General features: G+C 47.6%; 1 protein-coding gene across 3 annotated transcripts in view; it reads left to right on the plus strand.

The window, feature by feature from the left end:
• The window catches only part of RCAN3 (RCAN family member 3), an 80,922-nt gene that overhangs the window by 39,884 nt on the left and 16,769 nt on the right, over nt 1-24,269 (plus strand). The window contains exon 7 of one of the 3 annotated variants that reach the window (XM_077838024.1): nt 22,715-22,743. The exons of the other annotated variants lie outside the window; for them this stretch is intronic. Within the exon in view, the coding sequence (XP_077694150.1) occupies nt 22,715-22,728 (14 nt within the window). The 3' untranslated portion in view covers nt 22,729-22,743. Of the gene's footprint in view, nt 1-22,714; nt 22,744-24,269 lie in introns of those variants that run through there. 3 annotated transcript variants of the gene reach the window in all.

Genomic DNA, 24,269 nt, shown 5'->3' on the forward strand with positions numbered 1-24,269 from the left:
AGAGAGAGCCACTATTCAAGCTTCTTGCAACCGGGGCATTATCCTTTCCCTGTATTTTGTAGGGCCTCCAGCCGTACATCCTATAATCTGGGTTCTCCAGAGACTGACTTTGTCCTTAGGCACAACTGCCCTGTACTGGATGGAATTAGGACTCAGTTCTGTGTCAGAGGCTCTAATCTGCTAACCATTCACGGAGATTCCCCTTTAGCTCAAGTGTACTTCTCCTCGCTGTCACTGTGAAATGCAAGGTGGTCACATGACACAGCATGAGAGCCTCAAATTTGTCACAACACTTTTTGTTGCCCTGATTCATTCATTGGTTCATTTTATCCCTTTGTTCCTTGACACCCACGCACAGTGCTTTGTCTGTAACACACTGTACTGCTGTGATGACCCCAGTTGTTGATGGTACAATTGATTCAGTGTTGACTGACCGTGCAGTGGGGCAAAGGTTATGCTAAATACACTCTTCCTGTTTGGTTGTTTTTTTTCTTTCCATGAGAGAGAACTTTACCCTGTGGAGCATCAAGATCAAGACGTTCTTGTAAGTAAATTTTTACATCGGATCCATAATCGCAGGGTCCGGTGCTACAGGTGATTTCCGCTTGCATAGAGCAATTTTATGTCAAAAATAGGAGAGGATCTCAGTACTGGGAAGCACTGGTTCTGTCTCTCAGAAGCTCTCTAACCTCCTGACCTCAGGAAAAGTCAGTAACAGACAAAATAGATGTTAGAGATTTCAAGGACCTCTAATCCACTCCTGCCAGCCAGTGCTGAATTGTTTCATGTACTTTGCTTTCTGGTGCTTTGACCATCCTAACGTTAAATATCTCATGCAATGGAGACAACTGGTGTTTTAGCCACTGGGTCCTCTAAACCTGCTCTGAATGAGGTTATTAATGTGCCAATAGGTTTAAGAAAATGGTGGCCGGTCAACGTAGCGCTCCCCTCAGCTGCTGCCACAAGGGCTGGAGCTAATAGACCTTTGGGGGGAAAAGCCTCCAGAGATCAGTACAAGGTCCTGTTTAGGCAGGGATCTCAGCAAAGAATCCCCTTCACATCCATTGCATCTGAGTCCTGTTTCTTCACTACTGTGAGGGACACTATAGAGATCTAAGAGTGAGCGCCATCCTCTCCTAGACTTGTATCATCTTCAGCCAGACGAGCTCAGTGGGGCATCCGTGCCAAAGTGTGGCTAGTTCACTGCAGCACTAATCAGGATAACAATGCTCAACACGTACACCGTGCTTCACAAACTGAGACTCCCAGGTAAGCATTTATGACATGGTATCCAGGTTTTGGGACCCTGCAGGGAAGAAACTCTCACGCTTGCAACACCTTAGTTCTGTTTCTCCCAGGGGAAGAAATATCAAGATCTGAGTGGAGGTGCAGCGTATTCTGCTGGCTGCCCCAGCAGCCAGACCAAGTGAATCTCATTAGCTCCCACGCAGCAGAGGTGAAAGGCTGTGAAATTCTCTTCAGGAGAAGCTAGAGTGTCAGACAGGAAGTCCTGGGAATAGCCCACTCAGGAGACAGCTGAGGCCAACCTTGCTCTGTTCTGAAGTTCAGGACTTCATCTGAAGTTGCTGCCTGAAGTGAACGAAAGCAGCTGCCAGAATTGTGGAGGTAAGGGGTCAGTAAGAGCCCATCCTGCAAAGGCTGTGCTGTTATGTTACTTTACAGTGTTACTTTCCCTTGATGGAGAAAAAGAGAGATTGGTGACTTGCCCAAGGCCAGCCAGTGTGTCAATGGTAGAGCAGAGATTATACCTCCCTGGTGTTTCCTGGCATTGAGCTCCAGTCACTAGAGTCTCTAGTCTGGAAAGTCCCTCCACTAAGAGGCGCGTTCTCTCCCCTGAGCAAATCAAGCCGCTGGCTGCTTGGTAAGGGCATGTCATGCTTTACACACACAGGAGACTATAAACCTTTCAATAGCTTTTATTGCTCAGGTAATGGAGAAGGGCTGGGCACTGAGCCACATGTGCTCAGGGGGCCCTATGCAGCGCGGAAATCCTGCCAAGTAGAACAGATAGAACCAAAATCGCTAGAGATCCTCTGGGCATTTCCAAAGACCCCACCCTAAAGCCGACAGAACAGCTGGAACTGGCTGGGCTCTCCATTAGCTCCAGACCCGGGTGCTCTAGCTTCACTGGGGAGAAAAGTGTGTTTAAGGATCTAGGCAGCAATTTACAATGGAAACCTTTACTCCTGCTCTCCTCTCTAGCATTCCGCCCCAACCCACTCACTGATGGGCAAAGGGCAGACCATAGGAAAGCAATTGACTGGAGACCTGGGACTTTCTCCAGAAGTCTGGACTGTTTGGTAGTCGCATGGGCTGATGTCTCCTTTTTTGGACTAAATGAATTGTTAGGACTGTTGTAATACTATTTAACCACCGTGTAGCACCTTTCATCAGCTACACATGTCGCATCACTGAAATGCAGCCTGCTCCAAGGTGGAGAATGGAAGGGGAATGTGGGGTAAGGATACCACCCCTGAGTTCACAACAGTGCGTCAAGTTCTTTCATGTCCAGGCAGAATCATGTTATTTTTTAAGAGTCTTATAAAGACACCCACTAAACTAAACTGATCACCCTGGAAAGATGAAGGACTGCGTCAGCCTTGCGGAGCTCTGAACCTGCGGCTCAAGGAAATCTCAGTTGCTCCATGCTGATTCTTAGGTCACTAAGCTGCCCCGTTAAATGGAGGATCTTTAAACTTCTGCAAAAAAAAAAAAAAAAAAGCCACCAGCAACTAGGTTTTGAAGCTCTAATTCCCTCTGGAATCCACTGTCTCCAGAGTAAAAGCTTTCACGTTTTGTTCCCCTGGTTACATTTGATAAAGTGTTAAAATGAGCTTCGTACCCAACACTAAATCTGAATCAACCCGGATACTTACAGTAAGCACCTTGCCAGGCTCAGGAAGCACAAACAATCCTATACAAGAGGTGACTTTCTGTTTACTGCAGTAGTCGCATGCCAAGCACGTACCTCACCTATGAAACCCAACCATCACCTGGGATTACAGAACCAGCTTTTTAAAAACTAACACTGCTGCTTGAATGTATTCGCCAAGGTGACTGGCATCAAAGCTGGGGCCTGGGGTACTGACAATGGGAACCCGACCATAGCAGTGCTTTACCCTTACAGAATGATTTCCATTCAAGGATCTCAAAGCACTTTACACATATTAACACTTCACAACACCCTGGTGCACTGGGTAAATATTCTTATGCCCACTTCAGAACTGGTGTCTCATCTTGCTCTACACATACAGGCTATTCCTTTTCTTCTCACCCCCACCCAGCTGGAATGGCCAATCAGTGAGAACTCAGGAGTCCTAACTTGCAGTGTTCTGTTCTAGCCATTAGACTAGTAACCAAATACACAAGTAACCAGATGACTAGACTGTACTGGTGGTAAGATAACTCTGGTACCATAGCCCATCTGCCCTGTCGGTCCCTCACTGGTCTGTTCCATTAGCATGAGTGGATCCAATGAGCTGAGCTAGCTTATGGTGAGAGACAGTTTCAGTCTCACTCTGAACAATTTCAAGGAGTGGAAAAGTGTATTGAGTGGAATGAATTACATTCCCTGTTCCCAAAGTATCTCCTGTTTCAAATGATCAGCGCTGCCTTTAGACATTGATGCTCATCACCTGGGTAGGTCTAGAGGAGGGAAATCGGGGACTGCTAGCCTGGCATGGTAAGGAGACCCTGTTTTGTTAATTGCAGGTGAGGTGTGCACAATGGATGTGTGACTAAGGGCTGATGCACCATGTCTCTGAGCGACAGAAGGGTGGGTTTATTCTACACAGATGGAGAATCTGAAAGTCCATAACCAATGGCTCCTTAACCAGAGGGGTGGGCTGGGCTGGTAGAATTAGCGCAGGGCTTCTCACTTTTAGTCCTGACTCATCTGCTGATTCACTGAGCGGCCTTGAGTCACTCTCTCAGTGATACCAACTCTTGTGGGTGATTTTTGGTGTTTTACTTAACACCCCAAGCCCCAGCTCCTGGAGTCAGGTGATCATGGGCAAATCTAGGTTTTCATTTAAAAAAAAAAAAGTTTCTAGCCCTCATGGAGCACGCGGAAAGAAAATTGAAAATGTGGCTCCTAAAGGCTCAAAAGAGCTGCAGGAGCCAAATAAAAAGCACCCCATATTAAAAAAATCTCATGATTTTCAGCAATCTCTTGGTTTTTTTTTTTTTTTTGTGGTGGGGGGGTTGATTCGTTATGTTTGAATGCTCATTGGGTTGGCAATGCTGCTCTCGGCCTCAATTTCTTTATATGTCACATAGGGATAAGAAAATTGAGCTACTTAGTTACTGTTTTTGTGGAGAGTTGACATTAAAATACTAAATAGCACCAGACTGTGAGTCAGGACACCCAGGTTCTATTCCCAGCTCTGACATGCTCTGTGACCTTGGGCAAGTCACTTTACTGTTGTGTGCCTCTGTTTCCCCACCCACATCTGTCTTGTCTATGTAGCTCGAAGACGCCTCCGGGCAAAGCCTGTCTCTTGTGTCAGTACAGCATATAGTGTCATGGACCCTGATCTCAGGTAGGGGTCTTTAAGCGCTATCGCAATACAAATAAATAGCAATTGCAAAAAGTCTTCTTGCCTGACGTATGCAAAGCTCCAGCTAATACGGCGCTCCTGGCTGTTCTCACAAGCCTGGTAGTGGGAATCATCAAGTATCTTCTTTTTAAGGTGTAAAGTAGTTTCTCTTTTAAATATCAGCCCATAAAGGGCCTCGCTGTTGGGTCTCAGAGACCATGGACCAAATCCAAAGGCAATGTGGATAGTGGTGTACGTTACACATAGGTAAAGCAGGCGTGAGTCTAAAGTAAGAAAGTGGATGGTAAGAAATCTCTCCCCCATGTTCCTGCCTAGACATGCCCAGCGACATGCAAACCCATTATATTTCACACCCTCCTGCTAGCATTTTCCCCATTCTTCTACCTCAGTGTGTAAGTTACACCATTTATTTCACCTCTGAACTTAACCCTGCCTCTGGGGCTGAGGCGCTCTGGTCCTTGTCTCCAGGGCCTGATCTAAGGGTGGGCAAGGCTGGCAAATGCTAACTGGCTCCTCCCTGCGTTGGGCTCTTCGGCTGGGCAGTGATAAAGCTTCCTGGTATTAGGTTCCTCCAAGTTCTTTTGCTGTGTAGAACTTTTAATGTGCATCTGTGGGCGGCCGGGAGGCAGTGGAATTTGAGCCAGTCGCAATAATGCCGCTTGCCTTCCAATCCCTGCCTCTGTCCAACAGAGTGATTAATTACTGAGGTTTTTATTTGCCTTAGCAGCTCTACCAGGGAGATAAGGAATGCTAATGCACCCATCAGAACATTGGATTTCCCAATGCCCACATACCATGGGATTGTTATCTGCCATTATAGCAGGGCCCCTTGGTGAGCAGTGAACTGCAGTAGTTGGTTTTAGGCCAATCGCCACGTGTCAGCCCCCTGTATCCTCACATCCGTGGGAATGACTCTTACTAATGCTTCAAATGTTTAAAGGTGATGGCAGAAGGGAGGATCAGGCACTCCTGCCCAACTTGCAGCTGCAGGAGGCCCTAGATTAAGGGGGCCAACCATGCCAGGGACAGGTAGTGATGAGAGCCACACTTCAGCGTAAACTGTTTCATGCTAACTGTGAGCTCTGTGGGGATAACAGCTTGGGCCCTCTAGGGCTTTAGGATGATCTCCTGCTTTCTCCCAGTCCTAATTGGGATATAGCACAGATTTCCTCCAGATATTATTCGCCTAACTCTTTGCATAAAGGCATAGCCCAGTTCTGGAAGTGATCCGTCTCCCCCTACCCTCATTTCCACGCAGCTGGCATGAGATAGGAGGTTGAGGCTGATCTTCCCTCAGTCTTTGCTGGAGGCCCTAAATTTGCTTGCACCACCCTGGCAGAGAAGCCTTGTATGCAGAGAAAGGCTTGCACAGGGGTAGCAGGAGCAGAGATGGGTTTGAATCCAAACACTCTGGATTCTGCTACAGGTGTGAACTTTCTGAGCTGGCTCCCACCTCTTCCAAGCTGGATTGAAATGCCCCCCACCCGCCCCCACTTTTTTTTTTGGTCATGTGGATAGCAATGTAGGTGGCAATACAGGTTAAATCCATCACAATGCACAACCAAGAGGTAGCAGATTTACCTCCTGAACAATATAGTTCTAAAAATACAGACAGAAATGAGGAAGTGATTGTCCTATCCCATGGGTGATCTGATCCCATGCTACTCATGCACCTTTACACCATCGCATATGCTGCAGGGTGTATTTAGAGATTCAGGGAGGGGCAAATCTTAGTCCCACTGAAGTCAACAAGAGCTCCATTGGGATCAGGATTTATCCCAGAATGGCTACAAACTATGCTCTCCAGCTCTACGGAGCTGGCTGACGGACCAGCCTCAAGCAAATTCTGAGTGAATTTGTACTGTGCTTTTCAGCCATGGATCTCAGAGCGCCTTACAAGGAGGTCAGTAAAAATGGGAAAACCAAGGTACAAAGAGGTGAAGTGACCTGTCCAAGGTCACCCAGCAGGCCAGTGACAGAGCCAGGAGTTGAGCCCTACTCTCTTTCAGTCTCAGTCAGGTGCTCTATCCACTAGGATACACTGCACCCCGAGTCCCCAGTCAGGGATTGGGCCCCCATTGTTCTAGGCACTGAACCCACATAATGAGTGTGGAACATTTAATTTAGAAATCAGTCTACTCACATGGCACTCCAGTGATGCGTGTAGTGTAAACACCTAGCTTGATGGCTCTGGCTGATGACTTGTGTGTCTTTCCTTTTGTTCCTAATTAAGGTGTGGACGGAAACAAGGTCTTTTGGTGGAGAGAAAGGAGACTCCTCAGTTCTTACTGACCCTGACATTATTTTAAAAACTCCCATGGCAGAATCATTCCCACAGAAACCAGCCTGATGCCTGAAGCTTATGACTTCAAGTGAGGTTAAAAAGGAATTGATGATTACAAAGATCCTTTTTTCATGGATATACTAAGGAATGAGGGAATACAGGAAATAGGACAAACAGGAGTGTTTATAAAAAGGATTTGGTTTAGTTTTCCAGGAGACATCAGCTGCTTTTTAACACAAGCCAAGCCAGTATTGTCCCTTTGCAGTCTGTGTCAGCTGTATTGGTTAGATCAGATTTTGTGCCTAATGGAGTATGGCAGGGATTTTCAAACTCCCTCCTGAGTGTCAGTGTATTTGGGCACCGAACTCACACAGGTGTCTGAAATGCCCAGCCTAAGACTGGATATTCTTTGGAGGCCCACTCCCCTTCTGTTCCTACTAAAGGCTTGACCTCAATATCTTGTAGCAGTGAGTTCCACCAGCTAATTATGTGTTGCATGGGAAAAGTATATGCTATTTGTGAAACCATTCACTTTTATTTTTTAGTTCTTTTCCCCTTTACTCAGAATGATGTTCCATGCTTACAAATATCATTTCCATCACCGGACTGCATCTCCATTAATCCTTTTCTTCAATAATGGAATGTGGGTGAATACATTGCTTCTGAAAGCGAGGTGCCCCGCACAAGGTAGGCATGGGGGTGTATAAAGCTTCCCACAAAAAGTTCCACCTATCCTGGTCTGCAAGGGGACCGCTGGCCCTCTCCTGGGATTTTTTTCAAACAGAGAATCCCAATGGTATTGTGTATGTGATAGTGGCAGAAGGGTTGGCAGAGCTGGAGGTAGGAACTGCTTCACTGCATCTAATTAGTGACCTATCTAGCCCAGCGTCTGGTCTCTGCTGTGACCAGCGCCAGATGCTTCAGAGGAAGACACGCTCGGGTCTGCAGTAGAAAGCCATGGAATAACCCACTCATCAGGAAAGCCTTTTCCTAACCCACAGTAGCTAGAGATTGGCTCATGCATTGAAGCAGGAAGGTTCGGTCCATCCCAAAACGCTTCTTTGTTTGTAATCCATCCTAATGTGACTGATTTTGATGCCCAGTCCTCTTCTGATCTTGCTAAGGTCATGACCTCAATATCTTGTCGCCGTGAGTTCCATGGGTTAATTATGTGTTTGAAAATCTATTTCTTTTTGTTTGCTTTAAATTTGCCTATTTTATTTACTGTTTATGTAGGAAGCTTTAACAGGTTTAAAGAAAAGGCGTACTTGTGGCACCTTAGAGGCTAACAAATTTATTTGAGCATAAGCTTTCGTGAGCTACAGCTCACTTCATCGGATGCATGCAGTGCATGAAGTGAGCTGTAGCTCACGAAAGCTTATGCTCAAATAAATGTGTTTGGTCTCTAAGGTACCACAAGTCCGCCTTTTCTTTTTGCGGATACACGGCTGCTACTTTGAAACTTAACAGGTTTACAAATTTTTCCCATGTAACAAAACAACCATTACAACAGTGAGCTTTGTTTAAAGAGACATTGTCCAGGAGTGTAGTCATCAGATCACTCTAGTGAACAGGGAAAACCACATTACAGGGTGCGTCATTACAACACCCATGGCACGTCATTTCTATTGATTTTTTTTTAAACTGAGTGAAATCTCTGATTACGCATAGTTAACCGATTCAGTGTGTCTATCAAAGGTTAATATTAAAAAATTTGGAAAGGTGCGCAGAGGGCTTTTTGCAGGTGAAAATATTTTGTCTCAGTATTGAGTAAATGATAACCAAATACCTACATGCCTATTTTGCTTGGATGTGTAATTGGTAAATTTGCCACTTTTAATTTCATCAAATGTCCCCTTGTTCTTGTGGTAGGAGAAAGGGGGAAGAGAAGCGTGTGATCTACTTTCTCCAAACCAAATGCACAATAGTAGTGTGCGTTCTCTCTTGTAGGTGCTTTACAAACATTATTTAACCCTTCCAGTCTCCCTGCTCTGAGGTAGGAACAATTACACCCAGGTTACGGATGGTTAAATTGAAACTTTAACCATGAGATTAAGTGACTTGTCAAAGATCAATGATAGAGCCAGGAAGAGAAGCAAGGAGTCCGTAGCCCCAGGCCCACAGGCTAACATCTAGACTACACTACACTATTCCCTGTCCCATGCTGAGATTTCTTCTCTGACCTCTGGCTTTCTGTGCTTAGTCTGTGAGTTACTTGGAACAGGGATCACACCTTCCAGTATGTCTGGAAAACACTGAGCACGTTGGGGACTCCGCTGCAAACAAATAATAAATTATAAGATTCAATAATCAACCAAATCTTTTTCACCTGTGATTTTAAAGCAGTATATGCACTCAGGTCTCCAGAGAAGAAATGGCCCACGTGTTTAACCCATTGTGGAGCTGGTGCCCGCTCACCCCCAGGTATTTTTCCCAATCAGTTGTTTAAGTAAACCCAGTCAGACTCTGCTCCTCTCCCCTTCTTTGTGGGTTGCTGCCTCTGTACCTAGGGCTGAAGGCTGGATAGATGAGAAATTGCATGTTTGGGCGTTCCACATATGAGTGCTGGGTGTGTTGATGGGTCATTTGTGAATTCCTTTATTTTGGGCAGGTCTGCGGGGTGGGGGGTTCTTGTTTTCCAAAGCTGTATGTTACATTAAATATTGTGTGTGTGTGTCCGGAGGTGACATTCGATACATTTAACAATCTGTCACGCTGGCTTATGACTTTCTTGAGGGGGATGGGCACATAAAGTGACAGAGCTGTGGCTCCAGGTAAATACCATGTAGAAATACAGGCCTTGATTGTGCAATTGGATCTGTGTGAATGGCCCCCTGTGTTTGTGCAGAGCCCTAGTGACACACAATGCAGGGCTCCATCCGAGCCGATCTGACTGCAGAATAGGGGACAGAGCAAATTCCCACGTTAGCCACAGGCACCTGCATAGAGCAGGAGGGAGGTCACCCACTCTCGCAATTTTATCACAAGTCTCATGATATTTGGTGTTTTTTCCTAAAGTCCCAGCTCCTGGAAGTGTGATTACACGAGAATCTCAACTTATGATTAGGAACAAAAGGGGTAAACGTCTAGGACTCTTTGCCAAGAAAACATAGAACATCTCAGCTCAAAATATTTTTGCCTAAAGATGCGGTTTTGGGTCAGCCGATACTGTTGGTGAATTTGGGTCCAATTTGGTCAATAGTTTTGGCTGGAAAAAAAAAAGAGGGAAAATTTTCAGAAAAAGTAAAAAAGTTTTGTTCTAGACATTTTGGAAACACGTTTCCACTTTTCATTTGGCAATGTTGCGTTTAGAAATGTAGCTCACTTTCACTGAATGCACCCAAAGGGTGAAACACCTGAAAACCAAACGTAATGGTTCCTTCAACCTAAACTGGGTTTTTTTTGTGTTCTGAATTTTTTGGTTCGAACCCTGACTGCAAAAATCATGGATTCACCCAGCTCTACTCAAAAACCAGAAAGCAAATGAAAAAAGCCCCCACTTTATTTCAATCTCATGGCTTTGGTGGGCCTGACTTCTGATACCAAGACAACTGTGCAGATCTGAGAGCAGGGACAGGGTACAGAGCTTATTCTGATGTTAAGGACAGACATGCATAGAAATGGGGGGTGACACATCCACCCCTTATCTGGGGAGTTACTGACCCGAAAGGGTATGCCAAGGCTGCATTGCACACCAGGGCTGTGGGACCCAGGCTTGTGGACTCTGTGTTTCCAACACTGCAGTTGAGTGTCCACACTGCATCCTAAACCTAGGTTTAAAGTTGCTGGACCCAGGTGCTAACACGTTCATATTGTGCTACCCAGACCCTCTGACTGGAGTCTGGGGCTTAAACTGTGTCCGCACTGCAAAATGACAGGGCTTGGACTTGGGTCGCAGGGGAATGCTGGTTCTAACCCACCCTCCCAGCAGCTCCTGAGAGCTTGCTGACCCAAGTCTGACTGATTTGTGTGTGGGGACAGAAGGGGGGGCCAAACCAGAGTCAGAATCAGGGGGCTTAGTGTGCAGTGGAGACATGTCCAGAGCGGGAGGGGACAGAATGGTGGGGTGGGGCAATTCCTCCCTAGCCGCCCCCCCTTAACAAACAAATCATTGCCCAGCCCTGCCAAGGGGGGATGAGGAGGGATTTCCTGCTGCTGGGAGGTGCTTGGTGGAATCTTCCCCCCCAAAAAACCTCTTTAAAGTCATGGGGGGGGAGGGTAAAAGGAATTTCTCTCTCCCCCCTTGTGCCGCAGGCTGGCTCATGGGATCCCCACCGGGGCTGCCGCTGCCCCCCACGTGGGGGCGAATCTCCCCATACTTGCCGCGGGGGAGCCCGCGGGCTGGGCCGGCCCGGCGGGGGAGGAGGCTGGCCGCCGGGCGGATCACCTGGAGCGGAGGGTGGGGCTCCAGCCGGGGCGGCTCGCACAGGCGGGCGGGGAGCGCCGGGCTGCCCCGGGTGTCCGCAGGCGGAGCGGGGCGCTAGGGCTGCGGGCGAGTCCCGGACACGGGCAGGTAAGTGCGTCCTAGTCCCGCTGCCAGCCGGCGCGGACCCCGTACGCCGGCCAGGATCGGGGCCGTGCGCCCCCTTCGCCGCCCGTCCTTATGGGACCTGGAGCCGAGCCTCCGACTCGCCCCGCGGCTCCGAGCCTGGCCTCGCTGCTGGGCTCCCCGCTCTGCGCCCCGGGACAAGGGCCTGAGCCAGGGGGTGGGGCGACCTGCAACGCCCATTGCAAGCGGGGACACACGTGGGGGTCCCCTGCTGTCCCCCAGGGCCAGTCGTGGGGTGCTTGCCCTTTGGGCGCTGACCAGACTTTCCCCCTGTAGCTCCGGGCTGTGGGGCTCCTGTTGTAGCCCCCTTGGTCCCACCCTAATAGAGAGACACCCATAGGTGCTGGAAGGAGGGGGGCTGCCGCACCCCCTGGCTTGAAGTGGTTTCCATGATAGACAAGGTTTCCAGTTTGGTTCAGTGGCTCTCAGCACCCTCCCCCCCACACACTATACAAACTGTTCCAGCCCCCCAGGAGACAAGGGGGGGGGAAATCTCTGTTATTGGAGGGGGACCCACTGCTGTAGGTTTGGAGCTCAGGCAGAGCTCTTCCTGGAGATCCTCAGCTCCCTGGGAGCCCCAAAGCTTGTCTCTTGCCCCAGGAGAGGTTGGGTCAATAAAAGAGATCCCCCCTCCCCTCCCCTCCCCTCCCCTGCCTCTCTGTGAGAGAGAAGGAGGACGTGGTGGGAATGGGGAATCCAGTCCTTTGCTCTCTCCTGGCTCGGGAAGGAGGCAGCCCCCCCCGGATTAAGCTGCACTTTGCTAGGTGTAGCCCAGCGTTTACAGTCTGAGGAGCTGGGCTGGGGTGAAATCCCTTGAAGGGGATGCTTGTGTGGAGGCTTCCCAATGCCCCTCACTGCTGCAGTGCTCTTTGGGGGGTGTGTCTGTGTTGTGTCTGGCCAGGATGTGGGGGTGAAGTGCCGCAGAAGTGGGGAAAGTTGCCCCAACCTTCCTTTCCTGTGGCGGTTTAACCTTTTAACAAGAGGTTCCCACTCCCAGGTATCAGTGCTGAGAGCAGAAGCTGGCTGATGCTGAATACAGACAGCAGGGAAGGGAGGCCAGTGGGCTTTCGTAGACTTGTTGGAAAGGCTTTTGTTGGTTCTAAAAGTGGATTGTGACATGTAATAAAATAGTCTAGATGTACCAGTAAGCATCCAATGAAGTGAGCTGTAGCTCACGAAAGCTTATGCTCAAATAAATTGGTTAATCTCTAAGGTGCCACAAGTACTCCTTTTCTTCCTATGCGCAGTGTAACCAATCTCCTCTTTTGTGTGGCAAACATACAGACCTCTGGTATTCTCCATCAGGTTCTTTCCAGAGCATTCTTGGGCTTCATCCGATAGCAGGTTTAAAACCTTAAACAAGAGGTGTGCAAACATTGTTGGCCTCCAGAGTCCAAAAGCCATTGCACTCGCTTTCCCCGTTTAGTTGCATCGACCCACTGCAATCGCTGTAGATTAACTTGCTCTTTGTACAGTGATTGCTTATTGGAATAAGGCAAAACAAAAGTCTTCGGGGATCCAGAATACTGTAGACATTGTTTGTGGCATTATTATGTGGTTAGATTACATGAGGGCCTAGGACCGGATTCTGCAAAGACTTACATAGGTGCTTTACCACAGACATGTGAGCAGTCCCATCAATTCCAATCGAGTTACTCGCATGTGTAAAGTGAAGGATGTGTAAGCATCTTTTTAGGGTAGAAGCCCCCGAGAAGTTTCCACTAGTTTATTTTTCCATCGTTAGTACAGTGGTTAGTTGCAAGATTACAGAGGTTTTATAAGGCTGTTACAGAATTAACCTTTCTGCTTTGTACACTGTCAGTCACATTCTGCTACCGGTTATATGGCTGTAATCGTTTCATGTGAGTTACTTTGGATTCGCACCTGTGTGAGCAGAATTTAGACCCGTTTATATTGCTATATACTGAGCTTGTTATATACAGCCATAAACAGGAAGGAAATATGATACTGATGTGACATTTTGTTTTGCTGCCAAGCTAGCCCATTAGCAGCGACTTGTTTCTTTAATTTAAAAACCATTAAGGCATAACATTCGAAACGATCCAGGGCAATTACCTCATCCCTGGGGAGAAGTCTGGAATGCCTACTTGCAAGAACAAAATCTTTCACTAACAATTTTCCTCCTTCATCTCTGTGGATGTAACTGAGCCTGTTGTCTTTATTGTGCGGCGGGCGAGCAAATCGGAAGGTGTTTCCTTAAGGTTGGCTGAGTTATGTGTTCAAGCCCTGCGATTCTGTGCTGGCAGATTAGTACTTAATGTGGGGTGAAACCGAAGGCTTGGAACATGTCATTGTTCGCCTAATGTCTAGGTGTTGCTGTAGCCGGTCAGCACAAAAAGGATGGATGTGAATTCCATTATTGCTGGGAACATGATGAGGTTGCTGACAGGTTCGAAACGTGGGATTTCTAGATTTTCAAGGTAATTGAGACGCTTAGTGCTCTGGGAAGTCACTTAAAAAGAAAAAAAAAGACTGCAGGTTTTCTGTGCAGAAAATGTCATGAATCCAGTACTGTAGAACCCCAGAGTTACTAACACCTCAGGCATGGAGGTTCTTTGTAACTCTGAAATGTTCGTAATTCTAAACAAAGCATTGTGGCGGTTCTTTCAAAAGTTTACAACAGAACATTGATTTAATACAGCTTTGAAACTTCACTATGTGGAAGAAAAATGCTGCTTTTAGCCATCTTAATTTAAATGAAACAAGCACAGAGACAAATTCCTTACCTTGTCAAATCTTTTTTTAAACTTTCCCTTTAATTTTTAGTCGTTTATGTTTAACACAGTCCTGTACTGTGTTTTTAGTTTGGTCTCTGCTGCTGCCTAATTGCGTACTTCCAGTTCCAAATGAGGTGTGTGGTTGACCAGTCAATTCGTAACTCTGAGGTTTTGCTGTAGATGGAGCATTCGGAAGAATTGTGGTCAAGTGGCTGGCGCCCAGAAGTAGTAAACAGGATGATTGACTAGCTGTGTGGGCTGGTCATATAACCTGCCTCTCTAAAATGGGTATAGTGCTATAATATTCCCAGGGGATGTGAGGCTTAAAGAATTAACATTTGCAAAGTGCTATCAGAATCTCAGAGAAAGGGTGGCAGATGGAAGCGCAGTGTATCATGTGCATGCTCATACAAAGTGTACCCTGAATAGTTTAGTGGGTTTCATGGGTTCATATGTGCGGTAGTTAGAGAAATCTTGTGACAAGTTTCATCAAGCTGTTTGGAAAGAGAAAGGAGTTGCCAGAGTTCTGTATCACAGAGAAAGTGGCTTTTCTCTTTTAGTATCCAGTGAAAACTCTGCGGAGGGAAGGAAAAGTGGAGTGAAGTGCATAGGAATTCTTGCTCTGCTGAATCCCAGACTAGTGCCGGGTGCTTCTGATTGTTAGAGAAATAGAGCAACTCAGTGGACTAGCAAGGGTGAGTCGAAGGTGCCTGAGCAAATATTGCATGGCTGATAAGCACATATCAGCTCGTGAATTTTGCAGAAAAGTGGGACCTCTAAGCACAAAGGCCTAGTGAAATGCACAATCAGGGAGGTGGGGCTGTAGGATCTGCTGCTGTGGTTTAAAGTGCTCAGAGAGCAGAGGCTTCTGGGAGTTCACGCTTTAGGAAAAAGTGGGCTGGTTTCCCAGCTTTATAGACTGAGGGGTCTGTCTGTTCATCAGTGCATGCAAATTACCTGTATTTAATGCCCATAAGTGCTAGAAGGAGTTACAGCACATGTGCACTCCCCTGCATAGTTGGGTGAGAACAAGCCTCCTGGAGCTGTCGCTTTCATGCAGCGTGTCTTGGGCTGTGTCTACACTACGCAGCTTTTAGCGACATGGTTGTGCCGCTTCAGCCTTGCTGCTGAAAGGTGCGCAGTGTAGCTGCTGTTTGCCGGCAGGAGAGCAGCTTCCACCCCCAAGGAGTGGCAGCAGCTTTCTTGGCAGGAGAGCGCTCCTGCCGACAAAGGGCGGTTCACACTGGTGCTTTTCACTGGTAAAACTTTTGTCGTTCGGGGGGGGGGGGGGTGAGGTGTTTTTTTGTAACGCTCACAAAGTTCCAGTGTAGACGACGCCTTTGAAGTGTCACTTGAGACATGAGGCTTGCAGAGGCTGTTGCAAAAAAAAATAAATAAAAATAAAATAAAAATATCATGGAGCTTGTCTGTAGACCCTGCAAACTGAACCGGTGGGATTCAGGCTAGTTTCCAGTGGACAAGGGTGCATCTCTCTCACACCATCACCACTGGTGTTAATTGGTCCCCTTGATAGTTGTCTAAACAAAGGCACTAAGAACTGAGTGGGCCATGGAGGCTGAATTGCCTTTAGTCCTTAGAAGTGTCCTTAATGGGGCATGTTGGTAGGACACATGAATCATAGAATATCAGGGTTGGAAGGGACCTCAGGAGGTCATCTAGTCCAACCCCCTGCTCAAAGCAGGACCAATCCCCAATTTTTGCCCCAGATCCCTAAATGGCCCCCTCAAGGATTGAACTCACAACCCTGGAGGTGGCTTGTCCTGCCTGTGCTGTACCTGTTCTGCAGACAGAGGATGCTCTGGCATCCTTCACCGGCACTAGCATTCATCTAGCCCTATGCAGGGGCTTAGAGTAGATAGAAGAGGGAGAAATAGCTCCACTGCGGACTGTAGTGACCTGCAGGAGGACCTGATTTCTGAGGCTCCAATCCTGCCAACACTGAGTGAAGCACCTTCAAACTCGATGTGTGGGAATCAAGTTACACTGTCCTTAGGTGAGGTCAGAACCAGGGCCTCTCACTGGGAACTAACTAGCAGAAATCTGAAATTCTTAAAGAACAGGACATCCGAATCTATGTGTCTTGCTTTGCAGCTGAGAGATTAAAGTAGAGCTATTTTGCCTCTTAAAATTGTCCACCCATCAGTGCCCTGCTGTAGGTATCTTAAGTTGATCAGAAAACGTAAGTGACACTTCCAAAAAAGAAAATATGGAGACAAAAATTTGCAGGGCTTTGGAGCTGTGCTCCGGCTCCACTCCAGCTCCAGGCAAAAACCTGCAGCTCCCCTGTTCTGGAGCTGCTCCACACTCCAGCTCCGGGGTCTGCTCCAAAGGCCTGAAAATTTGTACGGGTTCCTCCAACAACAGAGAGTGTTTTGGTTTGTACCAAACTGCTCTCATCTGTCTGCGGGAAGCGAAAGTGCTGTTTACTAGCACCTGGCTCTCTGATGCCATAAGCAACCATGGGAGGGGATGCCCACCATGCTAGGGTGCTAAAGGAACCTGCAGATGGTGCACTGAGAGAGGGCAGCTGGACATGAGTGGTCACTGGGAGAAACAGCCTCAAGCCAGAAACTGCTTCATTTCACTTTGTACAGCTGAGCAAATCCCAGAGACAACGAACAGTGTGCAAAGCCCTGGCATATGCCCAGGCTGACAGTCCTTGCTCTTGGGGAATGAACTCCAATGTGCTGTGTTCTCACGAACCTTGTGCCTGTCTGGGGTCAAAATTCCTGCAGAGAGGGTGTGTGAGTTCCTCCCTGCCCGATTTGCATTGGATTTGGCCTGGATCAGCTTATTAACTTTGACCTTGCTTATTGTTAGTCATGTGAGCTGCCGCTGTGGGAGAGGCAATACATGAGAGATGAAGAGAGACCACACAGACTGGAGTCAGAGGAGATGGGCAAGGGAAAAACTGGATGTACCAATCCTCTAGTTCCCCATAGACACAACTCATTGCTGCCTCGCAGAAGGGACTGTGAGGGCAAAGCCATGAGACTATGGTGATGGGAAGCCACAAAAGTAACCTAGCTAGGCAAAGGCACCTGTCGATGGACAGGGATGGTGTCCCTAGCCTCTGTTTGCCAGAAGCTGGGAATGGGCAACAGGGGATGGATCGCTTGATGATTCCCTGTTCCGTTCATTCCCTCTGGGGCACCTGGCTTTGGCCACTGTCAGAGGACAGGAGACTGGGCTGGATGCATCCCTCCTCCCCGCCCCCCCCATCGGCAGGTTCGGGTTTCATACAGATCTAGAACTCTGTCTGTCTGTCTCCATGCCAGGGATGTTACTTCTGGCTGAGACCTCCTGCCGGTCTGACTAGACCTGCTTAGCAAACAGCAGCCGCAGTCATATCCCCGACCTGCTAAAAAATGCACTGAAATCTGCCTCCCCAGCCAAGGATCTCATCTAACAGGGAGATGAAGCTCTGGAATAGTCTGCCCTTCCTGAAGACCTGGGCTGGCCCCGGGGCATGGTGTTAGGATATGTCTGTGCTGCAGTAAAACACCCACAGCCGGCCAGTGTCCGCTGACTGGGGCTCGAGCTACAGGACTATACAATTGCAGTGTAGACGTCCAGGTTTGGACTGGAGCCCGGGCTCTAGTCATGAGTTTAATGTTTCTAGCTTGAGCTACTGCATGTAAATTGCTCAGGGATTCTTACGATCCATTCTCATCTCTTCAGTTAAAACCACCCCGGTTCTGATTCTGCCCCCAACTATTTCCTCGTCATGTCTGGGAGCGACTAGCGATCCCTGACTAGTGCGTAAGGTGTCTTTGTTCTGCTTGTTTGTGCTGTTTCAAGTGCCAAGCCCTCTTCCGTTCGTCTGAGATTATTGCAGGTGGGGACAATGGTCCTGCCTCTCAAACTGAGCCCCGTGCGCCTGGTCCGAGAGGATTCTGCCTCTGCTTACAGCAGGAGAGAAGAGCTGTTCTATCAATAGCACGGAGCCAGAAATGCCCTTTCAAAAGCAGGCCCTCAAGAACCCGCGGGCAGAGCCACAGCACCCCATGGGATGTGTCTGAGGGCAGAACCGACCTGGGTCTAGGCAGCTTGCTGTTCTCTCTCTCTCAGCACATCAGACAGTCAAAAGAGGCCTCCGACTCCCCTTCAGTTTTGCCCCAGGCTTGCCCCCCACTCGCTCCACTTATGGAGGAGGAAGGATGGTCTGGTGAATGACCTGCAGGGCTGCGAGTCAGGAGATGTGGCCTCTGTTCCCAGCTTTGCTAGCGACTTCCTGCCTTGGGCATGTCCCTTCACCTCTCTGGGCCTCTGTTCCCCCATCTGTGAAATGGGGGAGGACGACACACACTGCAGTGATCAGAGTAAAGCAGAGATGCTTGTGCCAGTTAAACTGGGTGGGCAAAGCTTTCAGAAGCCGTGAACTCTGTTGCCACCGCTCAGCAAATGGCGCGCCCCATGTAGGTACAGCGCTTACGTCAATCAATCCTGCAAAATCAGTACCGCATGCGGCATGCTATTCAACTCCAGGCATGGAATCCCAGCTCTGCATGCATGTCGTGCTGGAGTCGAAACCCAAGCTGCTCTAAGCTTCACGTTGGAACAAGCAGCCTCCAGCAACGTTCAGCAGACCCTGGCTCACCCTCAGTGAGTGCAAGGGGGCAGGATCCACCCGGTTCCATGCTGGAGCTACTGCAGAGGAGAGGATTTAATAACTAGAGTCGCTCAGAAAGGCCCCAGGCATGGATCAGAGACCAGTGTGCAAGGTGCTGTATGCTGTTGAAGGTGCCATCTTTTGCATGGGACATAAAATTAGGTCCTTGCAGCCACAGTGTCAGGGCAACTGCACCGGTATTCCCCCTCCAGGATCCACGAAAGGCCCCCATTTTAGGTTTCTGGATCCCAGCTGTCACCTCTCTTGGGCAGAGAGCCCTGTCTCATTCCCCTCTGACCAGGGGTTTTAAGGCTGCCCAGCTCCCTGCCTTACACTGTGATATACCCAGCAAGCCAGACTGCCTAAAAGGCCAGAGTCTGTTTTGCTTTCTCTCTGAAGGCTATGCCCAGTATGTTGCCAGCAACTGCAAGTTACGATCCAGCTGCTTCTAAGCAAGCACATTTATTCTTAAGGTTTCAATGCAGAGAACATGTATTCAAACAATAAAAGTTCCTACAAACCTGTTCAGTGTCCACCCCAAACTCCAGCCTAGGGCTCTGGTAGGTTTTAGTCCTTCAAACACCCACAACTGGCTTTTCCCCGGGGCTACAAGTTCATCTATCTTAGATCCAGAACCAGAACAAAGGCCAGGCAGATTGGCTGTTTCTTTATACAGCTCAGGCCTTTAATCTTGGCTTTCTGAAACAGGTAATCAGCAGATAGTGAGCCTCTCCTAAGGGCATAGCTTCAAAAGGCTGGGTTTTTGCACATCCAGAGTTGGGGAATTTGCATTAACTCCTCCCTACGGATTCCCCAGGAAATCCACTTATCCCTAGAGTCCATATTTGACTGGCACGTTTTCAATATAATCTTTTGAACTCCTAGGTTTTATATCTGCCACATCTCCCCCCTAGAGAGGTTACGTACATTCCCAGCCCACAATAACACATACACTTAATACAATAAGTTCTATCAAGGATATTGCAGGAAATTGCCCTATCTGTTACACACGCCACCTGTCATTAAAGATCCTTTAGTACAATCCTTTTGCAAAGGGGACTTTGGTAGTATTAGCCCAAAGACCTAGCCAAATTCCAGTGTGGATGATTGCATTGTACCATTCCAGATTTTTTCTCTCCCCCCAGCCCCCGTTTCAAGTAGGTGTGGCATCCTCCTTCACTTCCTGTCCTAAAGTACTTTTATGTAGGGTCACTGTGCACTGTTAGATAGGTGCTGTGTTCCCAAAATTGGCTGCATTTCAGTTTTGGACAACATGATTCTTTGGATAACGTGTACAGATAGTTTGTAAAGCTAGAAACTAGTGCATGGAACCTGTCACTATCTAAGAGGTGGCAGTTGAAATGAAAGCCTATATAGTTAAGATTGTAAGTTCTTTAATGTAAGTTGTTATAACGCAAATATAACTTAGAGACAAGATACTGGTCATGGAGGTGTGACTGAATGAAACAGGATACTACGAGATGATTATTTGGGTTATGGTCGCACCCACACTATGGGCTTGTCTACACTTACCAGGGGATCGATGTGCGGCGATCGATACATTGGCAGTCTAGTGAAGACCTGCTAAATCAACAGCAGATCGCTTTCCTGTCGACTTCTGTACGCCACCGGATCGAGAAGAGTAAGGGGAGTCGACTGTAGAGCGTCTCCCATCGACGTTGCGTAGTGTGGACCCCGTGGTAAGTAGATCTAAGCTACGTCGATTTGAGTTACGCTGTTCACTTAACTCAAATTGCGTAGCTTAGATCGACTTTTCCCTTTAGTGTAGACAAGGCCTATGTATACGACACATGCCTGTCCACACAAGTTCCCAGGAATTCCTACCATGCCTTTGGAGTTGCTGGTTTTGTCTCTGACCTTGCAAACGCTTAACACATTTGACAGGCTTCAGAATAGCAGCCATGTTAGTCTGTATGCGCAAAAAGAAAAGGAGTACTTGTGGCACCTTAGAGACTAACAAATTTATTTGAGCATAAGCTTTCGTGAGCTACAGCTCACTTCATCGGATGCATACTGTGGAAAATACACAGAACATGAAACAATGGCTGTTATCATACACACTGTAACAGCGTGATCAGGTAAGATGAGCTATTACCAGCAGGAGAGCGAGAGGGTGGGAGGGAACCCTTTGTAGTGATAATCAAGGTGGGCCATTTCCAGCAGTTGACAAGTACATCTGAGGAACAGTGTGTGTGTGTGTGGGGGGAATAAACATGGGGAAATAGTTTTACTTTGTGTAATGACCCATCCACTCCCAGTCTTTATTCAAGCCTAAGTTAATTGTATCCAGTTTTCAAATTAATTCCAATTCAGCAGTCTCTCGTTGGAGTCTGTTTTTGAAGTTTTTTTTGTTGAAGAATTGCAACTTTTAGGTCTGTAATCGAGTGACCAAAGAGATTGAAGTGTTCTCCAACTGGTTTTTGAATGTTATAATTCTTGACGTCTGATTTGTGTCCATTTATTCTTTTACATAGAGACTGTCCAGTTTGGCCAATGTACATGGCAGAGGGCATTGCTGGCACATGATGGCATATATCTCATTGGTAGATGTGCAGGTGAACAAGCCTCTGATAGTGAGGCTGATGTGATTAGGCCCTATGATGAATAGATATGTGGACACAGTTGGCAACGGGCTTTGTTGCAAGGATAGGTTCCTGGGTTAGTGGTTCTGTTGTGTGATGTGTGGTTGCTGGTGAGTATTTGCTTCAGGTTGGGGGGCTATCTGTAAGCAAGGACTGGCCTGTCTCCCAAGATCTGTGAGAGTGATGGGTCGTCCTTCAGGATAGGTTGTAGATCCTTGATGATGCATTGGAGAGGTTTTAGTTGGGGGCTGAAGGTGATGGCTAGTGGCGTTCTGTTATTTCTTTGTTGGGCCTATCTTGTCGTAGGTAACTTCTGGGTACTCTTTTGTCTCTGTCAGTCTGTTTCTTCACTTCAGCAGGTGGGTATTGTAGTTGTAAGAATGCTTGATAGAGTGAGCTGTAGCTCACGAAAGCTTATGCTCAAATAAATTGGTTAGTCTCTAAGGTGCCACGAGTACTCCTTTTCTTTTAACACATTTGGAGTCTCTCCATTGCCTTCCATGGGCTTTGGATCAGGCCCAAGTGATTGAGTGATTCCACTGAAGTCAGTGGGACAGCTCCCAAGCTTAAAGTTAAGCATGTGCCTAAGTTTTTGCAGGATTGGAGCCTTGATTCACAAAATTTGTGGTAACAGGTAGTGGAAGTAAAACTTTGGCTTGTTTTTATTAACGACAGAGCCCCCGCTGCCACGTCCCATTCTGATCTTTGCTGACTAGGCCCCCTGCATTTCATAGATCTGCTCACTCGTAAAGATGATGGGAATTAAATCAAACTTCTGGTTGCTGAATTAACTATTGAAGGAGCTCCTCTGAGCTCCAGGAGCGATATGAAGGAAGTCAAAGAGATTCTTATGTTTGCGCAGCCAGAAAATCCAGTGCCCTGAATAAAGTTTAGAAAAAAATATTTATCTAGGTTACCAAGAAAAATCACCTCCCGGCCTTCTGCAAGCGTCTCTAACACGTCTCCTGACGCCGCCGTGAACACACACCCTTCCTCCAGCACGGCAGGAATGAAAACAGACAAAAAGCGTTTCTCATGCAGGGGCTTTTGAGCTGAGGCCAACAGACTGGATGGAAGCTCTGGGGCTGCTCAGCTTTAGATCCAAATCCACACATCGTGCCTGGTCCTAGCTCTGATGGAAACACACAGGGCTGATTTTTCTGTGGGGACTTGTTACTATGATCGACAGGCTCACAATAATCTGTCTCGGAGCAAGAACATTGTCCGTGAAAAGTGAATTCACACCCTCAGCGAGAAATCCCTTGCCTCTTTCATTTGGCACAAGGAAGAAACTTCAAGCCATATGTCTGTATTCTCTCCTCTTTAGAGACCAAAGCCTGAAGTCAATGGCACTGACGTCCTCACCACGGAGGAGGCCTGCCTCGCGCATTGAGGATCCCAGTGTGGGAGCATGATCTGGTGGGTAGAGGAAGATCTAGAGTCAGGACATCTGGGTTCTAGGCCACCACCTTGTTGAATAGCCATCAGCAGGTGACTTAGGCTCTCCACCCTCCCCACTGTGTGAAATCGGGGGATAGTTGTCTACATCTCAGTGGGGCTTAATTAAAGCATTTTGAGAACCTCTGATGAAGTTACTATTCGTATAAAATTGCTGACGTGCTGGGAGTGGTTGTGTGTGCAATCTGTACATCATTTCCCTTAGAACTTGAACTCCTTCCTTTGGGGGTACCTACGCTGGAGCTGGAAAGTGTCAACTCCAGCTCAAGGAGACGTTGCATGGCTTCCTCTGATTGAGCTGGTATGCGAAAAATAAATGTAGCCACGGCAGCGTAAGGGGTGGGAGGAGCTAGCCACCCCAGGTACCATCCTGTTCAAGACACTAGGTTTGTACTTGGGTGGCTAGCCCCTCCTTCCTCTGAGGCTGCCACGGCTACATTTCATTTTTAGCATGCTAGCGAGGTACCGTGGGAAATTACACCACCTGCTCTGTGCAGATTAGGGTCGCCAGTTTTGATTGGATGTATTCTTCGAGGTTTCGTCACATGGCATCACCTTTAATTAAAGACTAGCTGGATTCTCCAGGATAACCCTACTGTAGATGTTCCCTCCGTGTTCTGGGGAGAGCAAAGAACCCTTTTGCTATAAAAAGGCTAAATTCTCTGTTGCATTTCCCCCTATGATTCGGATAAGGCTTTTTACATTAGAAACTACCTAAGTCTCATTTGCCAAGTCTGAATTGCTGTTGATGGGTGCTTGGTGTAATGCTTCTCATGTGTCCAGTCATAACTTAAAAATGTACAGTGCGACTGGACAAGTGAGGCACTGTTGTAAAGGGGCCTTTTAATTAAAAAGTGTTGACAATAAAGGAAACCCTCTAACATTCCTTTCAGGAATACACTGTATAATTGTTCCCAGGTCTCTGCTGATGTCTGATCCATCATTCAGGCATTCCATGTAAATGGGCAGTTTTGTTTAAAAAGCAGTTTGGGGTAGATTCAGGGATCTAGGTATTTTTTTAAAAAGGAATCATTTTTAGGCTGAAACAATGAAGTAACTCAACCTTCTGGCAATGCCACCCTTCGAGCACACCGTTTCTGGTCAATGTTTACTGCCCTGTCTTACTGTATCGCCATAAGGTCGCCAAACATACATTGAGTTGTTGAGCTGCGTAGATTTTCTTCTTTGGATGCTGCCTTGGCTTTAACTTTCACTGGGAGTTTAGGTTAGGGTCCCCTCCCCAATCATCTTTGAGCACGAAGCATTTGAGCTCAGCCTCAATGGACACCTTGAACAGTTGATCTCGGCAGTGGAAGTCTCACTTTGGCCCAGGAGGAATATTTATTTGAGTGGTGTGAACTTTGTAGGGTGATCTCGAACTCAGGAGATCTGGGTTCAGTTTCCAGCCAGGGGTCAGCACCACC

The sequence above is a fragment of the Eretmochelys imbricata genome, chromosome 19 (assembly GCF_965152235.1).
Source record: "Eretmochelys imbricata isolate rEreImb1 chromosome 19, rEreImb1.hap1, whole genome shotgun sequence".
In the NCBI taxonomy this organism is placed as follows: domain Eukaryota; kingdom Metazoa; phylum Chordata; order Testudines; family Cheloniidae; genus Eretmochelys; species Eretmochelys imbricata.